The sequence below is a fragment of the Sinohyriopsis cumingii genome, chromosome 11 (assembly GCF_028554795.1).
Source record: "Sinohyriopsis cumingii isolate HCF-2022 chromosome 11, ASM2855479v2, whole genome shotgun sequence".
NCBI lineage: Eukaryota > Metazoa > Mollusca > Bivalvia > Unionida > Unionidae > Sinohyriopsis > Sinohyriopsis cumingii.
This window is the reverse complement of record NC_142971.1, coordinates 28,361,709-28,389,508: the sequence shown is the minus strand read 5'-3', so window position 1 is coordinate 28,389,508 and position 27,800 is coordinate 28,361,709. Positions and strand designations below refer to the sequence as shown.

The following is a 27,800-nucleotide window of genomic DNA, read 5'->3' as shown; positions in this document are numbered from 1 at the left end:
CCTAAAAATCGTGCTACTTTTACGAATTTAATTTCTTGATTTTGGATGGTGAGTTTGGGAAACTGATTTTGTAATTTACGTTTGGTGGTGAATAATACTGCTATGGTTTTTTCATGGGATAATTTGAAACCCCATTTATCAGCCCATTTCCCTATTTTGTTTAAACTTGTTTGAATATCGCTGATTACTTTGTGGTTGGAGGGGTTCCCTGCTCTCCATAATCCACTATCATCAGCAAATTGTGAGAGTTCAATTAGTTTTGATGTTAAGTTGGTGTCCAAGTCATTAATCATGATGTTGAAAAGGGTTGGGCTGACTACGCTCCCTTGTGGAGTACCGTTTTCAAGTATGTGTGGTTCATAGTAGGTGTCGCCGACTCTGGTTGATATTTTACGGTCAGCGAGGAAGTTTTCAATGAATTTAAACATTCGACCCGTGATGGCGTAGTGGTTGAGTTTGGCTAATAAGCCTTTGGTCCATACAAGGTCGAATGCCTTTTCGAGGTCAATAAATATTGCAATTAAATTCCTATCAGCTTTGCGTTTGGAGTTGAACGCTAATTTGATTGCGGTTTCCAATCGTATTAGTTGATCCGTGGTGGATCTTTTGTTTCTAAATCCGCATTGATTATCGGAGATTAAATTACTGCTCTCTAGGTGGTGTTTGAGTCGGTTGGTGACTATGGTTTCCATGATCTTACAAATGTTGTTTGTTAGGGAAATGGGTCTGTAGGAGCTAATATCGTTAGGGTCTTTTCCTTGCTTGGGTATTGGAATTACTATTGCGTGTTTCCATTTATCGGGTAGTTTGCCTGAGGTCCATATTTGGTTTAGTAATTTAATAATTGTTTGTTTAATGTTATTTGGGATATTTTTGTATATTGTGTATCCTATTTGATCTTCCCCTAGGCTAGTTTCGTTTTTGGTTTTCAATGCTAGGTCCCATTCGTAAGTTGTAATTTCTTTATTTAGGTTCGAGACTTTGGGACCGATGTCTTTAAAGAGATTACTATGGGTTCTTTCTACTTTGTCCCTATATAATTGAAATGCTGGGGTGTGGTTGGTGTTGCTACTCATATCTGAGAAATGCTGAGCTAGTCGGTCAGCTTTTTCTTTATTAGTAATGGCTCCAGGTATTTTTGGGGTGGTGTTAGTTGTCTTTCCTCTAATTGATCTAATCTTATCCCAAACTTGTTTGGTACTAGTTGTGATATTGATATTCGTGCAGTAATTATGCCAAGTTGATTCCTTTGCCTGTTTAATTATGTTTTTAAGGTTTTTCTCCTTTTGTTTATATATAGTGAAATCAGTAGAGTTTTTAGTGCGTTTGAATTTATTAAGGGCTTTTTTCTTCTCAGTGATGGCTTGTTTGCATTCATCATTCCACCATGGGACTGCTTGTTTATTTGGGTTACCACTAGTTTTGGGTATGTTATTGGTGGCTGCCTTTAGTATGGTATCAATCAGGTCTTCGTAATATTTATTAATATTATCATTTTCTAGGTTTTTGGTGTCTATTTTGCTTAGTGTTTCATTAAATGTGGTCCAATCTGCTTTTGAATATATCCATCTAGGGGTTCTTTTTAGCGAGTTGTATTGGACCGTCATCTGCAGGGTGACTATTACTGGAAAGTGGTCACTGCCAAAGGGGTCAGTTTGATCCACTCTCCAGTCCGCCACCTGGGTTATTAATGGCAAGCAAATGGTGAGGTCGATGGCGGACATGAGACCGTTTTCTGGGTTAAGGCGTGTTTTTGTACCGTCATTTAAAATGGCTAAGTTAGATTCTGCGGTCCATTCTTCAATCAATTTGCCTCTTTTGTCCGTCACACCGCCCCCCCCCCCCCCCCATAGCTTGTTATGGGCATTGAAATCTCCACAGATGACGATCTGATTTACTCGTTTGTGATCATTTATTTGTTTGTAAGTAATTAAGTTAGCTGTGCCTGATGTTTCCCCGGGTCATAAATATTGAATATTTGTATTTGACCCTTGCCTGTATGAATTATGAGGGACTGAATTTCGAATGCTTCGTTGCTACCTGGGGTTGGTGTTATGGTTATTGTTGTTACATTCGGGATGTTATCTACTATATAGATGGCTAAACCCCCACCTCCTTGTCCCGTGGTTCGATTTTTGAAGTGACCTGGGGCGTATCCTGGGAGTTTGGGTATTTGTTTGGTTCTACTTGTTATGTTTGTTTCTTGAATGCATATAATATCTGGTTTGTGTTCTAAGCTTTGTAATTTGGCTTTGAGTTCACTGATATTACTTATTAACCCCCTAGCATTCCATTGCCATATTATAATGTTCCGGTTTGTTGTATAATCCATTATTGGGGTGGTCATTTATTGATTGTTTTGTGTTGAGGGTTCTGATGTTAACTTCAAATTTGATTCGATTTTGCTTATTATGCTTATTGATAAGTTCAGCTTTGATCTCTATGAGTAACTTTTCTATTGTCGGGTTTGACAGTGATTTGTTTTTGGTGTTAGTGTTATCTGATTCTTCGGGGTGGAGTTGTGAGTCTTTGTGCGATTTGATTAAGAATGTATCTTGTTTATTTAATCTTGTTTGATCTTGTTTGACCTTGTTTGACCTTGGTTGGTTGGGCGTTTGGGCTGTGGTTGCTTCAGTTGCTGGTTTGTTTGGGGTCATGATGTGATGATTTTTATTACTGGGGGTTAGTTTTTCGCCGCATGATACGGGATTTGCTTGTTGTTCATGATATCTATGGTTTGATATTCCTTGATAGTGTTGTGGCATTCGTGGGATTTAGGTAGGTGGGGGCCCCTGCAGTTGGTACATTTGGGTGTGGTTCTACGACATACACCTTTGTGGTTTCCCCCGCATTTGTAGCATAGTTGGGTATATCTGCATCTGTTAGAGAAATGTCCCCAGTGTTGGCAGTTGCTGCAGAACCTGGGTTTGTTTATGTATGTCTCAAGGCGGTGGCGTGCCCCAGAGTGATCTAGTATTATCATGGTTGAGAGTGGAGAATTTGATTCTAGTATCGCTGTATTTTTCCTGTCCTAAATGATTTTTGAGTTTATACGCCCTATTTATGGGGGTACCACTGTCTTTGAGTTTAGCAGTGAGGGTTTCATTGTTTATCCCTTTATTTTGTCCTGTGAGTTTTAGAACTGCTTTAAACTTTTTTATACTACCCATCACTATTCTAAAAAAATTTTATTAAACAAATAATATACTATCCACATACGTAAAGCAGTCAAATCAAAACCAAATTTACTATTCCCACACTTCAATCAACAAAAAACATTATCATAACCTACTATCCACACAAACGTACGTGACGCTTACAATGGCACAAAAACACACACATACACACACACACACACACATTTTTTAACTAACAAAAACAATTCATGTGCTTATACACGCACTTCTATTTTTTAACTTATTATAGGCAATCGATTGTTATTTCTTTTCTAGAGATTGGGGTAGCCCTGAAAAGGGCTGTTTTTTGTGTGCGAAGTTGAAGCTAGGGCGATCTTTTATATTCTAAGAATGCGACGTCCTCTGACGATAGACTTTCTGACGATAGGTCTGCTTCTTCGGAAAGAGAAGAAGAACTCTTTGGTGTCGATACGACAATCGACAAAGCCTCTCTCAGGTTCAGGTTGCTGCTGCTGCTGCTGTTGTTGTGGCTGTTGCTGCTCTCTCTGCTGTTTCTGAAGTCTGTACTTCTCTGTCCATTCTTCTTTCTTCCTGTTCACTTCTTCTCTTCTCTTCTATCAGGTCTTCAGTGACTTTTAACATTCTCACATTCTCTATCTCTTCAGGCTTCGGTATCAGACTGTGTCTGACCCTATGCAAATTCACGTAGGCTTCGTTTAGCTTAGCTAGTTTGGAGCACATCTCCGTAGGAGGATGAGTCGACAATGGAAGGTTATACTGGAGGCTATCCCGGCTTTAAAGTCAAAGCGCGGACGTGAAGGAAAACATCCCTATACGGTTTTCGAGCCGAAACGTTCAATGAGTGTCATGAGAGGGATAGTAAAAAGTCAAAGAGCATGAATCAAGATTCCTATAGCCAAACAAACCACAAAGGCATTTTTTTCAAAACACAACATTTTTTAAAATTCAAAATCACTTAACACTAACAAACAACTATAACATTTTTAACAATAACCCAACAATATAACATCAAACATTTTTTTCAAATCACAAACATTTTTTTCAACTAACTCATTATTTTGAACAGGGCTGACAATGTTGTGAATGAAATTGTGATTTCCACTGTTGGAAGTCATTAGGCCATTGATGGACACTACGTTTCCTAGCTTGAGACAAAAGATAAGCATAATGGTCACAAAACCATTTTTCTACTTTCACATCGTTTCTTGAAGAAGAACGAGGGTCAAAATGAGTCACTAAATGTTCTAAAGAATTGCCCAGGCTGCGATGATGCAGAAAATACACACAATATTGTCCACACACCAAGGAATCTGTGCCTTGTAATTTCACATTATTGAATCGGGTGGTCTGAGCATTTCTTCTCATAAAGTCAATGATATCGTCTTCCAAAGGAGGTAATCCATACGAATCGAAATATTCCACACATCCTTCTTGAGGAAAGTAGACGGCTACCCAGTGGGTTCCTGGGAGAGGACTGTCGTCCGCGTTGATCACATAAGCTTGATGGTCTTGAGGTTTGCGATGAGGGAGATCATCTTTAGCACAGACGACAGGATTCCAAGAAGCCGTGTACGAACTGTGGTTCAAAAGGTAATAAAGTTCCCAGGCATCCATGTTTTGTGTGGGTCTTTTTTTTTAACAGGTAATAATAAGTGATCAATTCGATCCTGACTTTTTGCTTGAAAATGTCTGACAAATAACCGTTTCTTCGCCTCGTCTTCCCACTCTGATTCAGGAGAGCTTCGATACCATGGATCTCTTGAGTGGTTAATGGTGGACAAGAATGTTCACGCAAGTCTTTATACCACTGATGCAACACGATTTCGTCCGAGATGAGACTCCAAGCTTCGTCCAGATACTCGTCCAATTTTTCTTCTTGACTCAGCATCAGGCATTTATCGTGTTGAATTTGACTGGGATGATCGTTTTGACAGCCATAGCAATCTTTCTTGATCAATTCCGTATTTTTTTCGACTAAGTGTTTGGCAAAACAGGAGACTAAATGGGCTTCTTGTTCTGGCAATCTCGACTTCATCATGATAACTTCTTCGTCTTTGTCATGGGATTCTTCTTTCATGGTCTCCTCACATTCCATCTCCAAAGTTTCTCCACTAGGTAAAGAGGGATAACAGTCTTCCATGACTTCTAATAATCTAGAATGACTTCTCTCAAACTGTTGATTTCTATCGTATTATCGAATTCTGCATACAGGATGACGTTCACTGTCTCTTCCAGCTCTTTTGCAAACTGAAGTTCCACACGAATCTGGATTTTATAGGGTGGAAATGTCCCTCGTCGCTGCCTTGGTCAGGGGTGAAATCAAAAGCCCACAAAGCATAGCCTCCTGCGTAATCTTCGTACGTAATGTCGTGACTGGTGTTGGTTCCTAACTGGCCGGTAGCTTCGTACAGGGACAAGTACGATCTCAAGTAATTCATCTTCTCGTCACTAAAGTCAGGTACACAATGTCTTTCCATCGCAACTGACTTCGATTTTCTTCACCTTAAAGTGATCAAAGTTGAAAGGATTTTTATTGAAGGCTCCGTTGAAGGCTGAATTCTCGACCATACCAAGGATTAAACGCTTGGGTAACTGTCCTTGAAACAGATGATCTTCGATCATGGAATGATGGTGAGAGGGAATGGTGAACGTTTTCACTTCCACACGTCGTATCTTATACTTGGCGGTCGTTCTGCTCAAAGTGTTACTGATGTCATTTCCCACTATAGGTAACACTTCCACGCGTCGTACATAGAGTTTGGTCTTCTCGATTTTGCTTTTGGGATTGCCACCAGCAGCAGTAGCAGCACTATCAGCCAACAAATGGAAAGTGGTACTGCTACGATTCAGTCTCAAGCGGACATTTACACCGTTCAGCAAATATTTCTCTTGCAACCACTTGTCCAAATGCAAACGATCCATCAATTCTAAGCTGTGTCCATCTTTGATTTTGTTTCGTCTTTCCTCAAAGCCGTCATTGCTTTTATCTAATGTGTCAAACTTGTTCGCTTCGTCAGGTTCCCATAGTACACAGGCATTGAGATGAGTATTCTTGGTATCTATTCCGTACGTCAAGAGATTTTCTAGGTAGGCACGGTAAGGGTAAGTATCCATGCTGCTACTGACTAGTTTGTTATTCAAGTACAAGTCCACTGAGCTGAACAAGGAATGCATGAAATTGTTGACGGGAGCTACATTCTCAGTGTTTCTATTCCACCATTATCCTTATCTAGAATTTTGACTTTCAAGTACAAGTAACTGCTATTCATATCGATGTAATCTTCGGGCTGTCCTTTGATTTCAAACTCGATGGGAGCGGAATCTGTCAATGAGGAGACGGGATGAAATTCCACCCATTGGGATTCTTGCATCGTCATCATGGTAGGTGGCATGGCAAACAGATCCAGTTCCGACTTGGAACAGGCGCATGACTCTCGGTGCAGCAGTTTTTGCTGTTTCTCAATACTTTAATAATCAAAAACGTCTAAGTCTCAAACGGTTCTTCTTTTCTTAGTCTTTCTAGCTTTAGACGTGTGACGTCTGGTGAAAGGGTGTTTTCTTCGTCGTCTCTTTCTGCCTTGTCCTTGCTGTGGCTTCAGGGAAGCGGGAATGCTTGACTCGGTAGCGTGCAGGGCATTTATAGGTGTTTCTCGTCGGCCCAAAATGTCTTTACCCGTTTGCAACAAGACATTTTTGCCTGCCGTCAAGAAGGCTTCTTTGGGGTTTTGTTTGTCGATGATGACATTTGGAGAAATTCTTTGCCTTGCGTCAGTGCGGCATCTTTCAAGGCATGCAATCCGCGTGTCACCATCGGTTTCAACACCGGAGCCACCGAACGAAAGGCTGATTTCAACATATCTCCTAAACCGTGTCCTCGCTGTCGAGCAACTCCTCGGTACACTGGATACATGACTTACGAGTCGTTAGAGAACCGTTTTCGAAAATGGAGTTTCACCGTGACTTTTCCTTTGGTGAATGGAATATTTTGTCCCAAATCTCCTTTTATAGCAATGTTGACCGTGTCCAAATACGACTTGCTGACAGGCAAATAATGAGGATGTACAAATTCGCGGTGTACGTGATAAGTGTTTCCACTTTCCTGGTCATCGTTCGTGGTAGAATTCACTTTGAAAGGAATGACACGCAGTAACGGTACGGAGGTGTGTCCCACCACGTTGTACTCCACCACATCGGAGTACACGAAGATCAAATTCAGTCCCTGGTTCAGTTCTACCGGGAAACGAAAATACCTCGCAAAATGCCCGTTGTTGTCAATGTCTCGGCTGTGAATCTTTTTGGTGTACTTATCCGTGACTATATTGAGGTCTCCACCCAAAATGTCATAGAATTCAGAGCAAAATTTAATACGTATACCTTTTTCCTCACTTTCAAATTTGATTAGTAGACGGTGAGACAGCTTATGGTACTCAATGGTGACACGTTTTTTTTAGTCCGGTCAGAACTTTGTCAAATGCTGCATGGAATTTGTCAGCGATTGCCTCCACCTGATGTTGACCACTAAAATGATGACCTGGGTGAATTTTAAAGCGATAAATGTAAAAAGAGGAGTAGGGTCACTGCTGCTACGGGGTACTGGGGTCTTCGGAAGTGATCTATGTTGATTAGTGGTAATCATGGTTTGCTGCACTGTTTGGTCCAGAATTTCGACGTCAAAAGTGTTTTGAGTTTCAGTGATGTTTTTGATTTGTGTTGGGTAAATCATTTCTACCAAAGTCACGTCCCAATGGGCTTCGTGATCTAATTGGATGGCCTGAGGTAATTTGGCCGTGTAACAGCACAACGTGTTGTTGGGAAACACCTCCATGGACCTGTCACTGGGTAAGGTTAAGTAAAATTGGTTTTGGTGACTCATCATTCCAGAGTTCTGTGGCTGTCCGAGGGGTTACTGGACGTCAGAGGCGTGTCTCCGCTCAAAATGGGGTTATTGTTATTGGAGTGGTGATTGACATTGGCACTGGACACAAGGTTCCCATTGTTCCCGTTCGAAGAGAATTTCAGGGAGGGATTGGGAAGCAGGTAACCGATGCAACTGCTTAATAAAATGGTCCACAATTGTTTGTCTCCTTGTTGCAAACTCAAATTGGCAATGGCTGCCCCGATGACACAATACACCACGAAGATTTGGCAGAAAAAGACGATTTGCGTTTTAGGCACACGTTCTCCACACCACACCCACAAGGGTTGTTTTTGTAAATCTTGCAGAGAAGAACTGGGTGAAGGAGTGGTAGCAGTAGTAGCTGCGTCTGTGTGAAAGGGCATGATGGTCACTTCTTTTTATAGTCGATGACTTGCGAAGCGTCGATCCAAGAATCAAAACTGGGTGGATATCCTTTCCAACGTACTTTGACTTCTTTGACACGTCGTTTGCCCACTTTACGGGTTCTGCGTTCGAGAATGCTTTCGATGTCGTACACGTCGTCTTCTTTTTTGGTGACACGTTGGAACTCGGGCAAATAAAACGTTCATTTGAGCACTTCTCCGTTCATGTCTTCCAATTAATAGACGGCAGGATGACGGCCATGTACTCGTCCAGTGACGCGAAACAGTTCGGTAGTCCAGTTAGGTAAGTAACCTTTGTCGAAAGTGCGTTTGGTTTTGCCAATGCGTACCCAATCTCCTACGGCCAACACTCCGCTTTTCTTGGGGATAGCCTTCGTCGGGGACGTACCAAACAGGCGCTCAAACATCAGCACTTCGTTCTCGGGAGTCATCTCTTGCGGCGCACGTCCAATGCTTCGATGGTAAGATTGATTGTACGCTTTCACCAGGTGCGATAAGATGTCAATGTACTTCAGAGTGTGGTGATGCGTAAAATATTTCCACATGCGTTCTTTCAAAGTGCGTTGAAAACGTTCCACGATGCTGGCTTTGGTTTTGGGATTCTCGGTGGTAAAAAAATGAATGTCACGTTTCTTTAATTCTTTTTGGAAAGCTTGGTTCAGAATTCGGTGCCTTTGTCCGTTTGCCATCGAAGAGGGTGACGATCGCTTTGATTCAACACTCGTTGCAGGGCTCGCACTAACTCGCTGCTCGATTTGGAAGTCAAGGGCACGACCCAGGCAAATTTGGAAAAGACGTCGATGACACAAAACAAATATTTGTAGCCACGATTGTAACTGGCCAAATGAGAGACATCGGCTAAATCAGCTTGCCATTGATGATCGATGCCTTCCACTTGAGTGCGACTTCTGGCAAACTTGCGTCGAATGGGTTTGTGTAAAGTGTAGGTAGCTTGTTCTTGTAACCATCGTTGCACTTGAGGTAAACGGAGACTTTTCAGTCGAGTTTTGGCAGCACGATACAATTTTTGAACTCCTGCGTAACCTGCAGGATGGGAGGGATCGTAGTAAATGCTGGCTAACACTTGTTCCATTTTTTTGTTTGTTTGTTAATACGACACCCACTCTTGGAGGATGCTACTCTTTTTCTCTTGGGGTACTTTCTTGGATTGCAATGCTTTGCGTGTGCGACCGGCAATAGGTGTCGAGGAGGAGGATGTCTGAAAAGGGGATATCGGTTCTTGTTTCACTTCTGTCTTCACCTTCTTTTTCTCTTCTGATGAAGAAGGGGTGGTCATCATCTTTTTAATCCATCCAATTCTGGAGGTAGGTGGTGTTGTGAACTTGCATACTTTTTCTGGAGGAGTTTGAAACCCTTCTTCTTCTTTTCCTTTTTCTGTCTTGGTCACTGACAGTGTTGGTGGTACTGGTGATGGTGCTGGACTTTTCATCAAGGTCTTAAAATCTTTCAGAGTGGGAAGAGCTGTTTCGTCTGAGGCTTTCTGGTGAAAGAGTTGCAGTCGTTGCAAGAGTTGACATTACTTTTGCGATTTTTCTGTTTCGGACAAATCTTGGCGATCCATCAAGGACTGCAATTCGTGTTGTAACTGGGACATCTCGCTCAAATTGGGATTGGGAGGTAAATGCGGGGTGCGTTGTTCTTGCCAACGATGGTATTCCATCCATCGTTTGTAAGGCACTAATGCTAGTTTTCGTCCTTCCATGGGATGTCAGGGGTCGATTCTGAGATCTTGGGACTTCAGAGGGCCTTTTTATCTTGCTCTCATCAGTCCTCCCAACATGGTTCCCAAGACTCCTTTCAGCAATGGGCCTAGCAAGAGGGGTAAAATTCCTCCACGTTGGACCAACATCTTCTTCTTTTGACGAATGGGAATTTTCTTTTGAACCATTTGGCGAAGAACGTGACGATGTTTGCCTAAGCATTGTTTCTGGTGTTTGGACAAAGAAATCGTGCCTTTCAACACGTTCAAACAACATTCACACACGGTATCGATGACCTCTTTGGAAGCTGATTGAATGAGTTTTTTTCGTAGGGGTGGAGAAGCTTTGGACAGGACAGATAACATGTCCCCATGTTTGACTTAACGAGGAGGCAGTCCTTTCCTTTTCTTTCCTTGGGTTTTAGAAGGGGGATGTTTTCTGGAGGGTGACATCTTTGAGTCTTCAGCACCAAAAACACTGATACCCCTACTTAGTCATAGGCCGTTTTTATACTGGATCGCGTCGCCACTGATTGTCTTTACGTCGTATCAACTTGAGGACAGGCATGACACGTCGTGCAGGGGAACGCAACGGACTAAATCTAGCCAGTTCTTGCTTTGACAAATCCAGTAAACTTTGTAACATACCCGATCTCTCTTGGACTTTGATTTTGGGAGCAGGTACTTTGTGAGCAGCGGCCACTGCCGCTAAATTGGAGGGCCCTGCCACTGGGGAAGTTCTTGGGGTTATCAACGGAGAAGTTCTTGGTGTGATCAACGTCTCCAAGTACTTTTCAGTTCTTGGTGTCATCAGCGGAGAAGTGAATGAACCTGAGGCTACCGGAGACGCGGTCACAGCCGTTGCAGGTTATGGTTTGCGAGTGTAAGGTTGCGTCCTGGCCGAAGTACCTCTTTTACAACTAGTTTTCTTCTGTGGACTTTTCTTTTTCTGGGGGCTTTTCTTTTTCCGGGGTGGTGACTGGTAAGAGGAGGGCCCCGCCACTGGAGAAGTTCTTGAAGACACGGGTCTTCTTGGGGTCCCGGTCTTGACACCGTGGCTCTTTTTCTTCTTGGAGGTCCGTTTGGCTTCTTTTTTCTTGGGGAGAAGTTTGGGAGCATTAGGTTCCCATCTTAAGAGAGAGCGAATGATGACCCCTCCTAGAGTACCGCTCCCTCCAAGTTTCAAAATGATTTGCTTTTTGGTTTGAGTGTCGATGCGGGGATCGGCCAGTTGGGTCAAAGCGACTTTGTTTTGATCAAAAAAGCGTTGTGTGATGAGGAATCTGAATGATCCCTTGTAGTAATTGACGTGCTGTCACCGTGAACCATCGTAAGACTTCTTTGAGACTAGCTTCTAAGACACGATCTCGTACTTGTGGATTTTTTTCCCGACTGATGCCATACAAGGCACGAATCAATTTGACGGGAAGATGCGACTGAAGGGACGTCATGTTCAAACTGTGTGAGACAGACGAAAAGTGTCTGAGGTTTTTATAGAATTTTTGTTGAGTGAAATGAAGTCGAGGACGGAGACGTGTACAGGACAGGCCCTCCGTCTTGGCACCAGTGGTGAAACAAGTGGGTACGAAATCGCAAATCATCGGGGGGTGGTAGGTTTCACATCAACGAGTAAATAGGCGTGTGGCGTTTGAGTGGCATCGTCGTACGCCTGAGTCAGCCACGGCGTTCCTAACTGTTTGGCTAAGACTTGCACTTGCGATTTATCTCGAGGGCTTTTAAACAAGACCACGTAATGCGCATTGAGACTGATGGTGCGATGGGCTTTACTTTGTTGAAACAAATTTTGGGTGATGTAAACGACACTGGCATTACGGTGATGCCCTTTGCGCGTGAACCACAGTTTAATTTCTTCTTCGTCTTCTCCTAACATGTCGTCGAAAATGACCAAATGGGTTTGACGAGAGTCAGAGACGATGCCGTCGTCTTCTTTAGGAATGCCTTCCACAAACACGATGGAATCGCCTTGACTTTCTCGCAAGAGGCTGTACGCCGATTGCCACTCTTTGTAACACCACACGATCCGCTGAGGTGGCCGATCGATCAAATGATGTTTATGTTCGATCAAACGTTTGACGAATTCGGTTTTCCCTGAACCGCTAGGTCCAGCAATGAGCATGTTAAAGGGATGGCGAAGATACAAAGCCTCCCAACTGGCACGATCTAAGTGTTCGTCGATGACTTTGACAGTAGAGGAAGAGGGAGCAGAGACAGCAAAGGTAGCCATAGTGTGAGAAATGTCACTTGTGACACGAAAACAAACAAGACAAGAGTTTATATACTTTTTCAGAACACGTTTATTGAATGTTTTTTTGCAAACATGAATACGAAAGACAAAAATACATAAAAGCCAAAGGCTTAAGTACAAGGATAAAAGGCACATGATAACCATTAACGTGGAATAAAAACAAGTGTCTGTACAACAACATGTTTTGGGTAATGTTCTAACCAGTTCTATAGTAGGGGGTAAGGTCACACAAGTGTCCTCCCGAAAGGGTCTTTCAGGCCTGTCCACGACAGTCCCGTCCTGGGTGACGGGTTCTTCTGACACCGTCACTAACACGGGTTGAAAAGTAACTTTTTTCCTTGAACAACTCTCGTGCATACTGGGCAACTTCTTGGGTCCAAGCCTCAAAACCCCATTCTTTCCAGGCACCACGGACAGCTGTCCAATGGGGATGTAAGTCACAAGATGCACACACATCGTCATACACGTCTTGGATAGCTAAAAGTTGACGAATCTTTTTTTCCTGTTGAGGTCGAGAAGTATCCAGATGAAAACGTAAGGCTTTGAGCAAAAGGAGTTTTTCGTGACCATTTAAGGCAATTGAGGTGGTAAGTACTGATCGTAAAGAGTCCACAAAGAATCGGCTGGTAAACGAAATTCCAGAAAACAAGTCACTAAGACACACACCACTTGTCGACCCAAATTGAATGGATACAGTTCTTGTAATAATCGATGGTAATGATCCACGGTTTGAATATGGTCATTGAGTTCCTTCCACGGAATCTGTTCAATGACATGTGACATAAGTCGTGGCATGGCAGCCTGTTTTTATATTCTTTTTTTCGGATGCAATACACGTACTTTCTAGACAGAGATCTTCGTTCTCCAGTAGGGAATTTAAATGTTACATACTGTAATCGAAACGTCAGAGTTCGTTTAGAAGTTTCGTCTTCCGCTAAGCAGATTCCACGTAACAAATGTTGGTAATCCTTTAACTCGTCTTCCTCAATACTTTGCAGTAAGTGAATGTCGAAGTAACCAAAATTATGAACATGTACATCATTGGCGACCTCAAAGTTTTGAACAATGTCTGACCACTGAAACAATTTCTGACGAATCAGTTTTCTTATACCATTCAGGTACCAGTGGTTAAAGATCTGATGACGTAACGGATGCAATTGTTCTTTACGTTTGACTTGTATTTTCACCAGCTCTCGGTAAATCCTTTCTCTCAACTCCTCAGGCAAGCCCAAAATGTTCTCTTGTAAAGTATCCATCAGTATATACACTGTTTTTGGAATCGTTGGGTGGTGGCCAATAGCCTCGTTTAACTTTGTGCCTAATGTAATATCCACTCATAATCAGTCTTCTTGTACTTTGGAATAGAGCATAATATAAAAACGGTTGAATCACTTTGCGTTTGCGTTTGACTTGTATTTTGACCAGTTCTCTCAACTCCACAGGCAAGGCACGAATGTTCTCTTGTAAAGTATCCATGAATAGGTCATACTAAATCCTCTTTGGTCTGACACAAGACATGTACTGTTTGCACAAACATGGTTTTAATTCATTGTCGAATCTAAATCGTTTCATCACTAATCTACACATTACAATTCGTTCAGAAGTTTCCTCTTTCACCAAGTTGACATTGCGTGAAAGATGTTGGTAATTCGGTAACTCTTCCTCTGGAATTCGATGCAGTACGTTTACAATGTAGTAGATAGAATCGTCAATACCAAACCATTCCTTTTTAAACCAGGGGTCGTTGATCAATGTCTGTCCAATGGAACACTTTCAACTCAATCAGTCCTTGTATAGCATTCAGGTACCAGTGGTTCAAACACCGGTGACGTAACGGATGCAATTGTTCTTTACGTTTCACTTGTATTTTGACCAGCTCTCGGTAAATGCGTTCTCTCAACTCCACAGGCAAAGCACGAATGTTCTCTTGTAAAGTATCCATGAACAGATTATGGTAAGTTACTTCAGTGTCTCGGTCCCGCTAAGGGTAAGTAATGACAATTCGGTGACCATCGAGCATGTTCTACGTAGGCCGAATCTTGTGGTTCCCAGTGGTGAAGTGACACACCGCAACTGAAGCATTTGACTTTATCTCCTTCGCCCAAGTAGAAAAATCCGGCTCTGGCTAATTCTTCGGGGGTCGGTCCTCCAAGATACTTAGGCCATTTTCCTTTGAACGATTGAAGACGATTTTCAAAGTCACAGTATTCTGAAAAACGCACAGGAAACGAATATTCGTCTTTCACAGGTTCGTTTCGATGAGGGTTGAGTGACATGGGCAGGAGTTTGCTCAGGGCTGGATGACATCCGTAGCGGGGTAGACGTGAAGGTGAACATTCCCCTTTAAAACGAAACCCAGTAAAATGTCCAAGAGGACGAGCGGCATCACTTTCGCATCCCTCAGGTTTGACATGCACAGCATCCCTTTCCATGATAGGGGTCGTAAGAACAAAGTTCCCATGATGCTTTACGGCATCGCTCAGGTCACAACGTACAGCATCGTACCCATCGCAAGGCTCACAATCGCATTCCACTTCAGAAGCCTCACACTTGAATTGTGCCTTTCTAAACAACTTGTTTTGTGTTTCTCTGAAAGTATTCATCTTGTTCGCTCGGTCTTGGTAGTCCCAATGAACTATCGATCTTGCCTAGGGTTCCTTTTTTATATACAGACCAATACCGACTTGTCCATACGGTAAGGTGAAATGATTGGGAAGTCGAACTCGCTTCTGGTACACGATTTGATAGACTTTTTCCAAGGGCCGACTGACGATGTGATGAGTGGGTAAACGTACAATCTTGTTCGGTTGGTAAGTGGTCACTTTAAAGTTTCCATCCTCTCCCGATTGCAAGGCTTCTTTCAATACCCCAAAGTTGACCACACGACTGGTACGATAATTCAGAGTCAGTCCTTTCACTTTACACTTCGTGTGCACTTCTCCTTGTTTGTCCCGGTATTCGTAGCCGTAATTTTTGGGGCCACCACTGACGAAACTTAAAATCTTGTCGTCGGGATGCTCGTCTGTCCAGGCTCCTAAACGGTCTCCTTCGATGTCAGGGTGCTGTTGACTCGGGTGATGGATGTAAATGCAACTGTCCGTGTCAAAGTACAGGACGCGTTCTCCTAACAGTTCTAAAGCTTCGTACAATTTTAAGCGAGCATGAGCTGTCACGTAAGCCGCAATGATGACATTTCCAAAAGGGTCGTCTTGTACAAAGTCAAGATCTTCTTCGTAATTGACCAAGATCAAATTCTCTCGAACGACGTCCACGTGTTTCATGTATTTGGTTTTGTCGTGAATCATCTGGAAGTAGCGGGAAGGTTCTGTCAAATATTCCGTCTTGGGTAAACACGGTCGTTGTGCCATTTTACCCCACAAGCAATTTAACATCACTTTGGCAAACGATCGCCTGCCTTCGTTTTTCTCGATGTGGTCTAAAGAGATGCCTTCTTGTTCATAGTATTTCTCTTTGAATTGTATTTGGTCTTCGGGAGTGTGACACCAGGACGGATAGCCGCTGGCTTCTTGCTTCAGTTTCAAAAAGGCATCCACGTAGTCAGCGAAAATGCCTTTCTGCGTGGGGTCACCCTTGTGGTATTGCTGTGTCTTGGGAAAGTGGCAAATTTCGTACACTTCTAACAGTTGGTATCCCATGTCCAGAGCTTTGAACAATTCTACGCTGACCCACGTCCCCGTCAAGGCACGTTCTTCCTGGGTGTGATGACAAGGTTGATCTTGGTTGCACGTTTCGGCACAAGTACGGCACAAAGGAAACATCAGTTTGCCTTGACAATGGTGAGGTAAGACGGGAGGCAAGACTTTGCACTTGGTCAAGCCTTCGTATTGTCGAATGTTTTTCAGGTCGATGTGTTCCGTTAATAATTGCGGGTGCCCTACAGGAAAGCGACAATATTTGCACACGTAGGGTTACAGCGAACACACGTCCAAGTATTTGATTTCTTCTCCTTTCTCTTCGTCGGCTTGGTGCAGCAAACAGGTGACATTGGTCCTTCCTCCGTACAAACTATCCCTCGGGTTCAGGGGGTCCATAAACTGGTAACTTTCCACGAGGCGTTTAAACTCTGGATCGGTTTTCATACGGTGATCGTACTCTTGTTCCCACATTTCCACCACTTGGTATCCTTCCTGTTCTAACTTTAGACGTCGCTGACAAGTGTCCTCGTACAAGTCTTCCATGGTTCGTTGCAAAAACTGATTTTTAGTGCCACGGTCAGGGTAACAAACGGGACATCCGTGAAATAAGTACCCGTTAAACTCGTACACGATCTTTGGGTTTTCTAAGTCCCAGCCATCGACCGAATACGTTCCGATGGTCTTTTCGCCCCCTCCGTTGCGGGCATGCTGAATCCACTTGTCTTCCTTGTCGCACAAGTAATGTAACCAACGTAGGGCTTTGACCGAGTATTGACGTTTGACATAGTGGGTCGTTTGAGGGCTGATCACAGCCACGGTGTTTTCAGGCATGAATCGTTGTCGATACACTAAGGAACACGCTTTTGCAATGGTGCAAGCTTCTTTCAAAGGATCGACCCCTCCGTGTTCCATGAACAGTTCTCGAAATTTTCCACAGCAACGGCGTAAAATGTCCACGTCGGAACGACAATACTTTAGCATTTCTTCCTGAAAGTCGAAAGGGTCCGAGGCGTGAACCTGGTACCAAGCGTAGAAAGATTCTCGTTGTTCGGTACGCATGTTGTCGGGGTCGTAATAGTGAGCCTCAGGCAAATGGGGTAGAACGGCGTGTTGATTGGCTTCCGTATTAGGCATTCGACTCAAAGGCATGGCCAAGTAACTCATCGAATCTTTAAACTGCACTTGTCCCACTTGCATGAAAATGATTTTGGCTCCGTTCAAAGTGACTTTAGGACGCTCGGTGCATTGTTCCCTATAGTATCTCAAAAGAAACTGTCCATCGTATCCGGAGAAATTGTGAGCCATCACCGTGGCATGACGATGACAATCTCCGTAACGTTCGATGTCCTCTTGGCTCCACGTCTTGTCGATGGGGTCTAAGACCCATCGGGCGAAATCGGCTAGCGTGTTCGGTCCCCGAAAGATTTTTTCACGCCCTCCAGGAATCTTGCTGCAGTGAGGGCAATGACTGAAGATAGGTTCTTGAATGCACTTCTCGCACGCTCGATGAGCCACGCAGAAATTAGGAATGTGAATGCCGGTCTCTTGCATGCATTCGAAATCGAAAAAGATGAAATTCCCTTTCTTCTTTTGACCGTCCTCTTTCTCTGTTGGAGGTTGGTATTTTTGCACGTAGCATTGGTGTTCCAAGTCCACGATGTGGTGACAAATGTGACATTTTTTCTTTCCTCGACATACGTGTGCCTTGGCAGTATTGGTACATATGCCTTGTCCACAGGTAGGGCACAATCTCAGGAGCTGACAAGCACATTTCTTCTGTGAACCTTGTGTTTTCAGATGTTGTTGGTAACAGGTAGGGCTGACAAACGTGCGCAGACAAGTTGAACAAGGCACTGGTTCTTCGCTCAGACAGGGTGAAGAGGCCAAACATCCTGAGCATTTCAATCCACAATGCTTGTGTTGCTTATTATAACCATAATCACATTTCTCACAATAATAAATATATCCCAGGAATCCGGTATCGAAATGGTCATCGTGATAATAAACATGAATGTATTTTCCGTCCTTAAAATCTTGGCCTCGAAACAACAGAGGACCTCGCACTTCTTGAGGGTGCACTTTCAAGGTGTAGCGTGGAGCTAGGACATCTTGCAATTTTTGCATTTCAGGAATGCCACAGGGTGGGTCTTTGGACAGGCCAGCTTGTTGCAACAGGAGTTCTGCTTCGTTTCGTTGTTTGGCTCGGTCCGATTGTCGAATAATTTTCCAGGCTCTTTTCCATTCTACCGTGTCGTTCTTGTTGGCATAGGTTCGTCCCACCACGATGGCTCGAGCTAAACACATCTGGTCCTGAGGGTTGTTAATTCGGACGAGACTCTTTTTGGTGCTGCGAAGGTCGTCCACCAATAACATCTTTTTGCGTCCAGTCCCTTGAGGAGGAGAGACGTGGGTCATGTCCAGTGTGGCTTTACCATTGGTGATGTCAAACTGGTCATTAGATTGTTGTACGTGTTGAATCTTGTCCATGACTTTGGAAGCGGTCAATTCTGCAGGGGTGCTAAACTCGATCCAAACAGGGGATTTCAAACCGTCGTGTTGTATGGAAAGTCTCAAGCGATCGTCTTCTTTGGGTTGACATTGTCGCTTGAGTGCAGTGAGCAAAGAATCCCACACCCCAGTGATAAACACTTCTGCTTTCTCTAACGGCACTTCAGCCTTGAAATCTTTAAACTTCACCGTGTATTTGTAAGCCGTGGTTCTAAATTTTCTAGAGGAGCGCTTTTCCGTCTCTCGAATGGAATAGTATTTTTCAGGGTTGACTAAGGGTAGCGAACTTGGTTTAGAGGTTTCAAATTCTGGTTCACTCATGTCCTCTTCAAAATCACTGGCATGAATTTGTGCCAAGATTTCAGCTCTGGTACGAGGCGATAGATCACGTTTCTGCCTCTTACTTTCTTCTTCTTTCTGCTCGTCAGCCTGGTACAGCAAACAGGTGGCATTGGTCCTTCCTCCGTACAAACTATCCCTCGGGTTCAGGGGGTCCATGAACTGGTAACTTTCCACGAGGCGTTTAAACTCGGGATCGGTTTTCAAACGGTGATCGTATTCGTGTTCCCACATTTCCACCACTTGGTATCCTTCCTGTTCTAACTTTAGGCGTCGGTGATAAGTGTCCTGGTACAAGTCTTCCATGGTTCGTTGTAAAAACTGATTTTTAGTGCCACGGTCAGGGTAACAGACGGGACATCCGTGAAATAAGCAACCGTTAAACTCGTACACGATCCCAGCCATCGACCGAATGCGTTCCGATGGTCTTTTCGCCTCCTCCGTTACGGTCATGCTGAATCCACTTGTCTTCCTTGTCGCACAAGTAATGTAACCAACGTAGGGCTTTGACCGAGTATTGACGTTTGACATAGTTGGTCGATTGAGGACTGATCACAGCCACGGTGTTTTCAGGCATGAATCGTTGCCGGTACACTAAGGAACACGCTTTGGCAATGGTGCAAGCTTCTTTCAAAGGATCGACCCCTCCGTGTTCCATGAACAGTTCTCGAAAGTTTCCACAGCATCACCGTAAAATGTCCACGTCGGAACGACAATACTTTAGCATTTCTTCCTGAAAGTCGAAAGGGTCCGAGGCGTGAGCCTGGTACCAAGCGTAGAAAGCTTCTCGTTGTTCGGTACGCATGTTGTCAGGGTCGTAATAGTGAACCTGAGGCAAATGGGATAGAACGACATGTTGATTGGCTTCCGTATTGAAAAAGTGTGGAAAGTACCCTTTAGCCATTTCTGTCATTCCAAACGTTTTAGGCATTCGACTCAAAGGCATGGCCAAGTAACTCATCGAATCTTTAAACTGTACTTGTCCCACTTGCATGAAAATGATTTTGGCTCCGTTCAAAGTGACTTTAGGACGTTCGGTGAAATGTTCCGTGTAGTATCTGAGAAGAAACTGTCCATCGTATCCGGAGAAATTGTGAGCCATCACCGTGGCATGGCGATGACAATCCCCGTAACGTTCGATGTCCTCTTGGCTCCACGTCTTGTCGATGGGGTCTAAGACCCATCGGGCGAAATCGGCTAGCGTGTTCGGTCCCCGAAAGATTTTTTCACGCCCTCCAGGAATCTTGCTGTAGTGAGGGCAATGACTGAAGATAGGTTCTTGAATGCACTTCTCGCACGCTCGATGAGCCACGCAGAAATTAGGAATGTGAATGCCGGTCTCTTGCATGCATTCGAAATCGAAAAAGATGAAATTGCCTTTCATCTTCTTGTGACCATCCTCTTTCTCTGGTTGGGGCGGTATTTTTGAACGTAGCATTGGTGTTCCAAGTCCACGATGTGGTGACAAATGTGACATTTTTTCTTTCCTCGACATACGTGTGCCTTGGTACTGTTGGTACATATGCTCTGTCCACACGTAGGGCACAATCTCAGGAGTTGACAAGCACATTTCTGCTGTGAACCTTGCGTCTTCAGATGTTGGTAACAGGTAGGGCTGACAAACGTGTGCAGACAAGCAGGACAATGCACTGGTTCTTGTCCTTCGTTCAGACAGGGTGGTGAGGCCAAACATCCTGAGCATTTCGATCCACAATGTTTGTGTTGCTCTCGATTGTTATAACCATAGTCACATTTCTCACAGTAATAAGTGTATCCCAAGAATGCGGTGATACTGGTAATGGTATCGAAATGGTCATCGTGATGATAGAGGTGAATGTATTTTCCATCTTTAAAGTCTCGGCCTCGAAACAACAGAGGTCCACGCACTTCTTGAGGGTGCACTTTCAAGGTGTAGCGTGGAGCTAGGATATCTTGCAATGTTTGCATCTCAGGAATGCCACAGGGTGTGTCTGTGGACAGGTCGGCTTGTTGTAACAGGAGTTCTGCTTCACTTCGTTGTTTGGCTCGGTCCGATTGTCGAATGTTCTCCCAGTCTCTTTTCCATTCTACCGTGTCGTTCTTGTTGGCATAGGTTCGTCCCACCACAATAACCCTGGCTAAACACATCTGGTCTTGAGGCTTAATGCTGCGAAGGTCGTTCACTAATAACATCTTTTAGCGTTGTCCGGTCCCTTGAGGAGGAGAGACGTGGGTCATAAACAATGTGGCTTTTCCATCGGTGATGTCAAACTGGTCATTGGATTGTTGCACGTGTTGATTCTTGTCCATGACTTTGGAAGGGGTCAATTCTGCAGGGCTGCTAAACTCGATCCAAACAGGGGATTTCAAACCGTCGTGTTCTATGGAAAGTCTCAAGCAACAGTCTTCTTTGGCTTGACATTGTCGCTTTAGTGTGGTGAGCAAAGAATCCCACACCTCGGTGATGAACCCTTCTGCTTTCTCTAACGGTACGTCGGACTTGAAATTTTAAACTTCACCCTGTACGTGTAAGCCGTGGTTCTAAATTTTCTAGAGGAGCGCTTTTCTGTCTCTCGAATGGAATAGTACTTTTCAGGGTTGTCTAAGGGTGGTAGAGGAAGTCTCTCTGGGCTTGAATTATGGTTCACTCATGTCCTCTTCAAAATTACCGGCATGAATTTGTGCCAAGATTTCAGCTCTGGTACGAGGCGATAGATCACGTTTCTGCCTCTTACTTTCTTCTTCTTTCTGCTCGAATGAATAGGATCGTTTCATCTTGAGTGCAAAACGTCAAATGACTCAAGTTTAAACACCATAGACTAATTTATAGTCATGGCAGACCAGCGTATATAAAAAGGTGTGTGTCTTGTCTTCAACGGAGCCTTCGCTGAAAATCCTTTCAACTTTAAACACTTCGACGTGAAGAAAATCGAAGTCAGTCGCGATGGCAAGACCTTGTGTACCCGACCTTTCGAACCTGACTTTGATCCCACAAAAATGAATTACTTGAGATCGTACTTGTCCCTGTACGAAGCCACCGGCCAGTTAGGAACCAACACCAGTCACTGCATTACGTACGACGATTACGCAGGAGGCTATGCTTTGTGGGCTTTCGATTTCACTCCAGACCAAGGCAGCGACGGGGGACATTTCCACCCTATAAAATCTGGCCAGATTCGTGTGGAACTTCAGTTTGCAAAAGAACTACCAGCAACAGTGAACGTCATCCTGTATGCCGAATTCGATAATACCATAGAAATCAACAGTTTGAGAGAAGTCATTCTAGATTTTTAGAAGCCATGGAAGACTGTTATCCCTCTTTACCTAGTGGAGAAACTTTAAAGATGGAATGTGAGGAGACCGTGGAAAAAGAAGAAGAAGTGATCATGATGAAATCGAGATGGCCAGAACAAGAAGCCCATTTAGTCTCCTGTTTTGCCAAACACTTGGTGGAAAAAATGACGGGATTGATCAAGAAAAATTGCTATGGATGTCAAAACGATCATCCCAGTCAAATTCAACACGATAAATGCCTGATGTTGAGTCAAGAAGAAAAATTGGACGAGTATCTGGACGAGGCTTGGAGTCTCATCTCGGACGAAGACGTGTTACACCAGTGGTATAAAGACTTGCGTGAACATTCTTGTCCACCATTAACCACTCAAGAGATCCATCGTATCGAAGCTCTCCTGAATCAGAGTGAAGAGACGAAACGAAGAAACGGTTATTTGTCAGACATTTTCAAGCAAAAAGTCAGGATCGAATTGACGACTTATTATTACCTGTGAAGAAGAAAAAACAACACAAATGGATACCTGGGAACTTTTTTACCTTTTGAACCACAGTTCGTATACGTCTTCTTGGAATCCTGCTGTCTGTGCTAAAGATGAACTCCCTCATCGCAAACCTAAAGACCATCTAGCTTAAGTGATCAACACGGACGACAGTCATCTCCCAGGAACCCACTGTGTAGCCGTCTACTTTCCTCAAGAAGGATGTGTGGAATATTTCGATTCGTACGGATTGCCTCCTTTGGAAGACGATATCATTGACTTTATGAGAAGAAATGCTCAGACCACCCGATTCAATAATGTGAAATTACAAGGCACAGATTCCTTGGTGTGTGGACAGTACTGTGTGTATTTTCTGCATCATCGCAGCCTAGGTTATTCCTTAGAACATTTAGTGACTCATTTTGATCCTCGTTCTTCTTCAAGAAACGATGTGAAAGTAGATCGATGGTTTTGTGACCATTATGCTTATCTTTTGTCTCAAGCTAGGAAACGTAGTGTCCATCAATGGCCTAATGATTTCCAACAGTGGAAATCACAATTTCATTCACAACGTTGTCAGCCCTGTTTAAAGTAGACTGTATTTGAAGAAAAAATGTTTGATGTTATCATGTTGGATTATTGTTTAAAATATGTTAGAGTTGTTGTTGGTTAGTGTTAAGTGATTTTTGAATAAAAAATGTTGTGTTTTGAAAAAAATGCCTTTGTGGTTTGTTTAGCTATAAGAATGTTGGATTCATGCTCTTTCATTTCTTACTATCCCTCTCATGACACTCACTGAACGTTGCGGCTCGAAAACCGTGTGGGGGATGTTTTCCTTCACGTCCGCGCTTTGACTTTAAGAACCGGGGGTTGTTTCCAGTCTAACCATCCATTGTCGACTCATCCTCCTACGAAGATGTGCTCCAAACTAGCTAAGCTAAACGAAGCCTACGTGAATTTGCATAGGGTCAGACACAGTCTGATACCGAAGCCAGAAGAAATAGAGAATGTGAGAATGTTAAAAGTCACTGAAGACCTGATAGAAGAGCTCTTCAGAGAAGAAGTGAACAGGGAGAAAGAAGAATGGACAGAGAAGTACAGACTTCAGAGACAGCAGCAGCAGCAACAGCAGCAGCAACAACAACAACAGCAGCAGCAACCTGAAGCTGACAGAGGCTTTGTCGATTGTCGTATCGACACCAAAGAGTTCTTCTTCTCTTTCCGAAGAAGCAGACCTATCGCCAGAAAGTCTATCCTCAGAGGACATCGGATTCTTTGAAACTAAAAGATTGCCATAGCAAACAAAAAACAAAAAAAGCCCTTTTCAGGGCTACCCCAGTACTCTAGAAAAGAAATAACCATCGATTTGCCAATGTGTGTAGGTAGAGTAGTGTGAATATAAACACTAACTCTTTTTTTTAAAAAATGTGAGGGTATATGTTTGTGTTTGTAAGTGCTCACGTACGTTGGTATGGATAGTAGATTAAAATGATGTTTGGTTTTTTTTGGCTGTTTGAGGTGTAGATTTGGGGTTAGATTGGATTGCTTTGCGTATGTGGATAGTCTATTGAAGTGATTCATGAAAAAATTTTAGAATAGGAATGGGTAGCATAAAAAGTGAGTGAGTGTTTCTTTTAGGTCCGCGCGTTGTTTTTTGGTCATGATCTAGGTAAGATCAATTTTATGTTTTTAGGGGGATGTTTTCCATCACGTCCGCGCTTTCAGTATAAATTGAAACTCGCTCGGCAGTCTAGCTACCCTTGTTGATTGATCAACACCACCAGAAGAATGAACACCAGAATTGTGAAACTGCTAGAACTCCAGATGCACCTGGAATATGCCAGGCGCATACTAAATGAACTGGCCGCGGAGGCCATTGTCGAAGAAGCAAGAATGAAAGAGGAGGAGGAGGAAAGAAGAAGAAAAGAAGAGGAGGAGAGAAGAAACAAAGAAGAGGAGAGAGGAAATTTCAGAATCCCAGAGACAGAAAATTGCTAGTGAATGTGTTTGTGTGTTTGTGTTAGTAACTGCTCACGTAAGTTTGTGTGAAAAGTAGATTATGGGTTAGTTTATTATTTCTTAGCGTATGTGGAGAGTATAGTTCGGGTTTTATTATATGAAATGAGAAAAGTGGGTGATGTTTTCCTTCACGTCCGCGCGATGTTTGGTCATGATCTAGGTAAGATCAATTTTATGTTTTAGAGGGGATGTTTTCGATCACGTCCGCGCTTTCACTATAAGAACCCACAAGGTTTGATGTTCGAACCATTCTACGGAATAACAGATACAAGATGGAAGTGTCGGCGTTGTTTAATGACTTAAGAAATGTTTACTTTTGGATGATAGATGGAGAGTATACTATTGAAAGGATAGAAAGAGAATGGAGGTTGAGAAAAAGTCTTGACTATGTCAATGAACTACAATTAGCGAAGAAGATGATAGAGGAGATGATAGAGGAAGAAGTTAAGAGATTGAGAGGATTGATTCAACCAGAGTATGTAAGAGTGGGGACTATAAAAGAGTCTATGGACAAAGTAAAAGCAGTGAGATGCTATTTAGAAGAGCTAGAGAAATGGTCAGAGTGGAAGTTCGTGAAAAGGGGCATTGAACAACTAAAGAAAGCAGAAGAAAAGATGAAAAAGATAATAGAGGAAGAAGTGCAGAAAATTAAGGACAGGTGGGCAAAAGATAGAAAAGAACAAGAGAATAGGAAGAAAAAAGAAGAATATGAGAGACTGAACAATAACTGGATAAAAATCCAACAGAAGTTCCGAGCCATGGGACACCCGGACTGGATACCGGAAAATGAAAAGAAGAAGAAAAAAGGAATTTGGGGAAAGATTAGGGGATGGATGAGGAAATGGAGGAAATAGAAGAAGAAGCAGAAGAAAGCCAAAGGCCCTTTTCAGGGCTAGCCATATTTCTCGAAAAGAGAATGACTTTTCAATTGCCTACCCCTTTTTTAAATTTAAATTTAAATTTAAATTTAAAAATTTTTTTTAAAAAAAAATCCCATGTTCAATTCCCCTTGTCCCTAGACAAGCCCAAACTCTATTCCCCATGTTAAATTCCCCTTGAGGCTAAAACGACCCACGATTTTTCTCCATGTTAAATTTCCATTGAGGCTAAAACGACCCAGGGGTCTCTGTAATGCTAATTCCCATTGAGGCTAAAGTGACCCTATTCACTACTCATATAATGTATGGGTGCAGTATTATATTTCGCTACCGTTTTCATTCGCTTTGGCTGCTGACAGCAAAAAAGTGAAAATAAAACGGATGTGAACACATCCAGATATAGAGTATATACTGTGAACTTCGTATCGAATTGTAAAGTTGGGAAGTAAACATGAACTCCTTTCTTTCTCTATGCCTATTCCAAATAGTCATAGACAATTAAATATATCATTTATATTATTCTTGTTTCCTTTGCTCTCTACTTCTTCATGTGTGTGTGTATGTGTGTGTGTGTGTGAGAGAGAGAGAGAGAGAGAGAGAGAGAGAGAGAGAGAGAGAGAGAGATAGAGAGAGATGTCAAAAATATCCTTACCGCGATATTTTCGAAGAGTCGGGCTCCGACAGAATATTGATGATGAAGTGTCTTCTACAGGCGGACTTACTGTATCCACCTCGGTAACCCTCTCTGAATAACATAACAGAGTTAAAGGATAATGGCACGCAAACGGTTAGATTATATTTTAACGGATCTTTCTTTTACCAATAATTATACTGACTCAATAAATAAAGGCAATGTTCTCGAAACGTTGGACATTGTCCCTTTACTTCCATTGTTAACAATTTATTTCTCATTTCTAAAGCATACAAGTATGGCAGCCCTATCATTTATTACATGCTTAACAAGTCTGAGTCCGATAAATAAACCCCCAAATGTGTATTGATAATGATGGACAATTTGTCAGTCTGATGTAACCTGTTTATTAATATATGGAATTTTACTGCATGCAAATCTTTCCGGAACACACCTGCGTATAGATTAGACACTTAGCGGTATCTGGTAATAGCCATCTCTAGCGCGAAATTCAAACTGACCACAGGACAAAGGGTTATGTTATTCCACGTGGATTTACAATTCGTCGAGCATAGGATTTGAACCAGAAATATTATGTACATAAGAAAACTTGGGTCGACGGCAGCTCAATACCAGCGAGAAATACTGGTAAGTATATAAAATGTACACCAATGTGTTCAGACGGAACTGTCTTAAAAATCGCAATTAATAAACAGGCGATACCAAACCGTAAAACTTCAGTCAATATCGTAACAGGTGTGGGACTGATTTATCGGTCTAATTAAATATATATAATAATATTTTTTGGACTGCAAACCCCATTACCACCAGATAACCATAGACCATTTTAGTAAATATGAGCTTGCAAATGACACAACAACAGAACGCCTTTACCTCCTACTTCATTAGCACATTCATTTCATATTTGTTTCAATTTAATGATCAAATTTTCATAATTATATTGCTTATGACAACGTGTTTAACCTATAAATTAAGAAAATGTGATCCGTAATTTGTTTAGTTACTGTTCAGAGTTGCTATGTATAATTCAACTAAAATACGATCAGTTTGCATCTTAGGTGTATACAGCAAATTCGTGCTTATCAGAGGTCTCCGTGTGTTTTATCAGTTTTAAAGTGTGGCAGATAGGTCGGTGGAAGAAATGGAGTTAAACAAATTGTCTCCCACCAGATATACACCAACGTTTATGACTCTGAAGCAATTAAGGTTAAATATATTGATGTAACTACTTTTGTAAAGTATTCCGCCAGATGCAATTTGTGCGCTTGTTCCTGAGTATACACTGATTGGAGTTATTCGTATATCAAAGCTATTAGCATGAAAATCTTAACCTTATTAGACGGTATTACATGCCAGAAAGATACCGTAGAATACTAGATTGCATTGCGGCAATTAGTCCTAAAAGATGAATCAAACCACGACTGGCTCATACATGTCAGCAATATGTTTTCCAGATAATCGTTGCCACCTCTCTTAGATTTCCTCCATCAAAGAAAACCAACATGGATACACAAGTCAGTTTTGGATATCAGTGAAAAATAACCCTATAAA

At 42.7% G+C, this 27,800-nt stretch overlaps 1 protein-coding gene across 1 annotated transcript in view; it reads right to left on the bottom strand.

The window, feature by feature from the left end:
* The window catches only part of LOC149787823 (uncharacterized), an 80,778-nt gene that overhangs the window by 45,537 nt on the left and 7,441 nt on the right, over positions 1 to 27,800 (bottom strand). Inside the window, exon 2 of the mRNA XM_089975589.1 lies at positions 26,250 to 26,342. Within this exon, the coding sequence (XP_089831715.1) occupies positions 26,250 to 26,342 (93 nt within the window). The remainder of the gene's footprint in view (positions 1 to 26,249; positions 26,343 to 27,800) is intronic.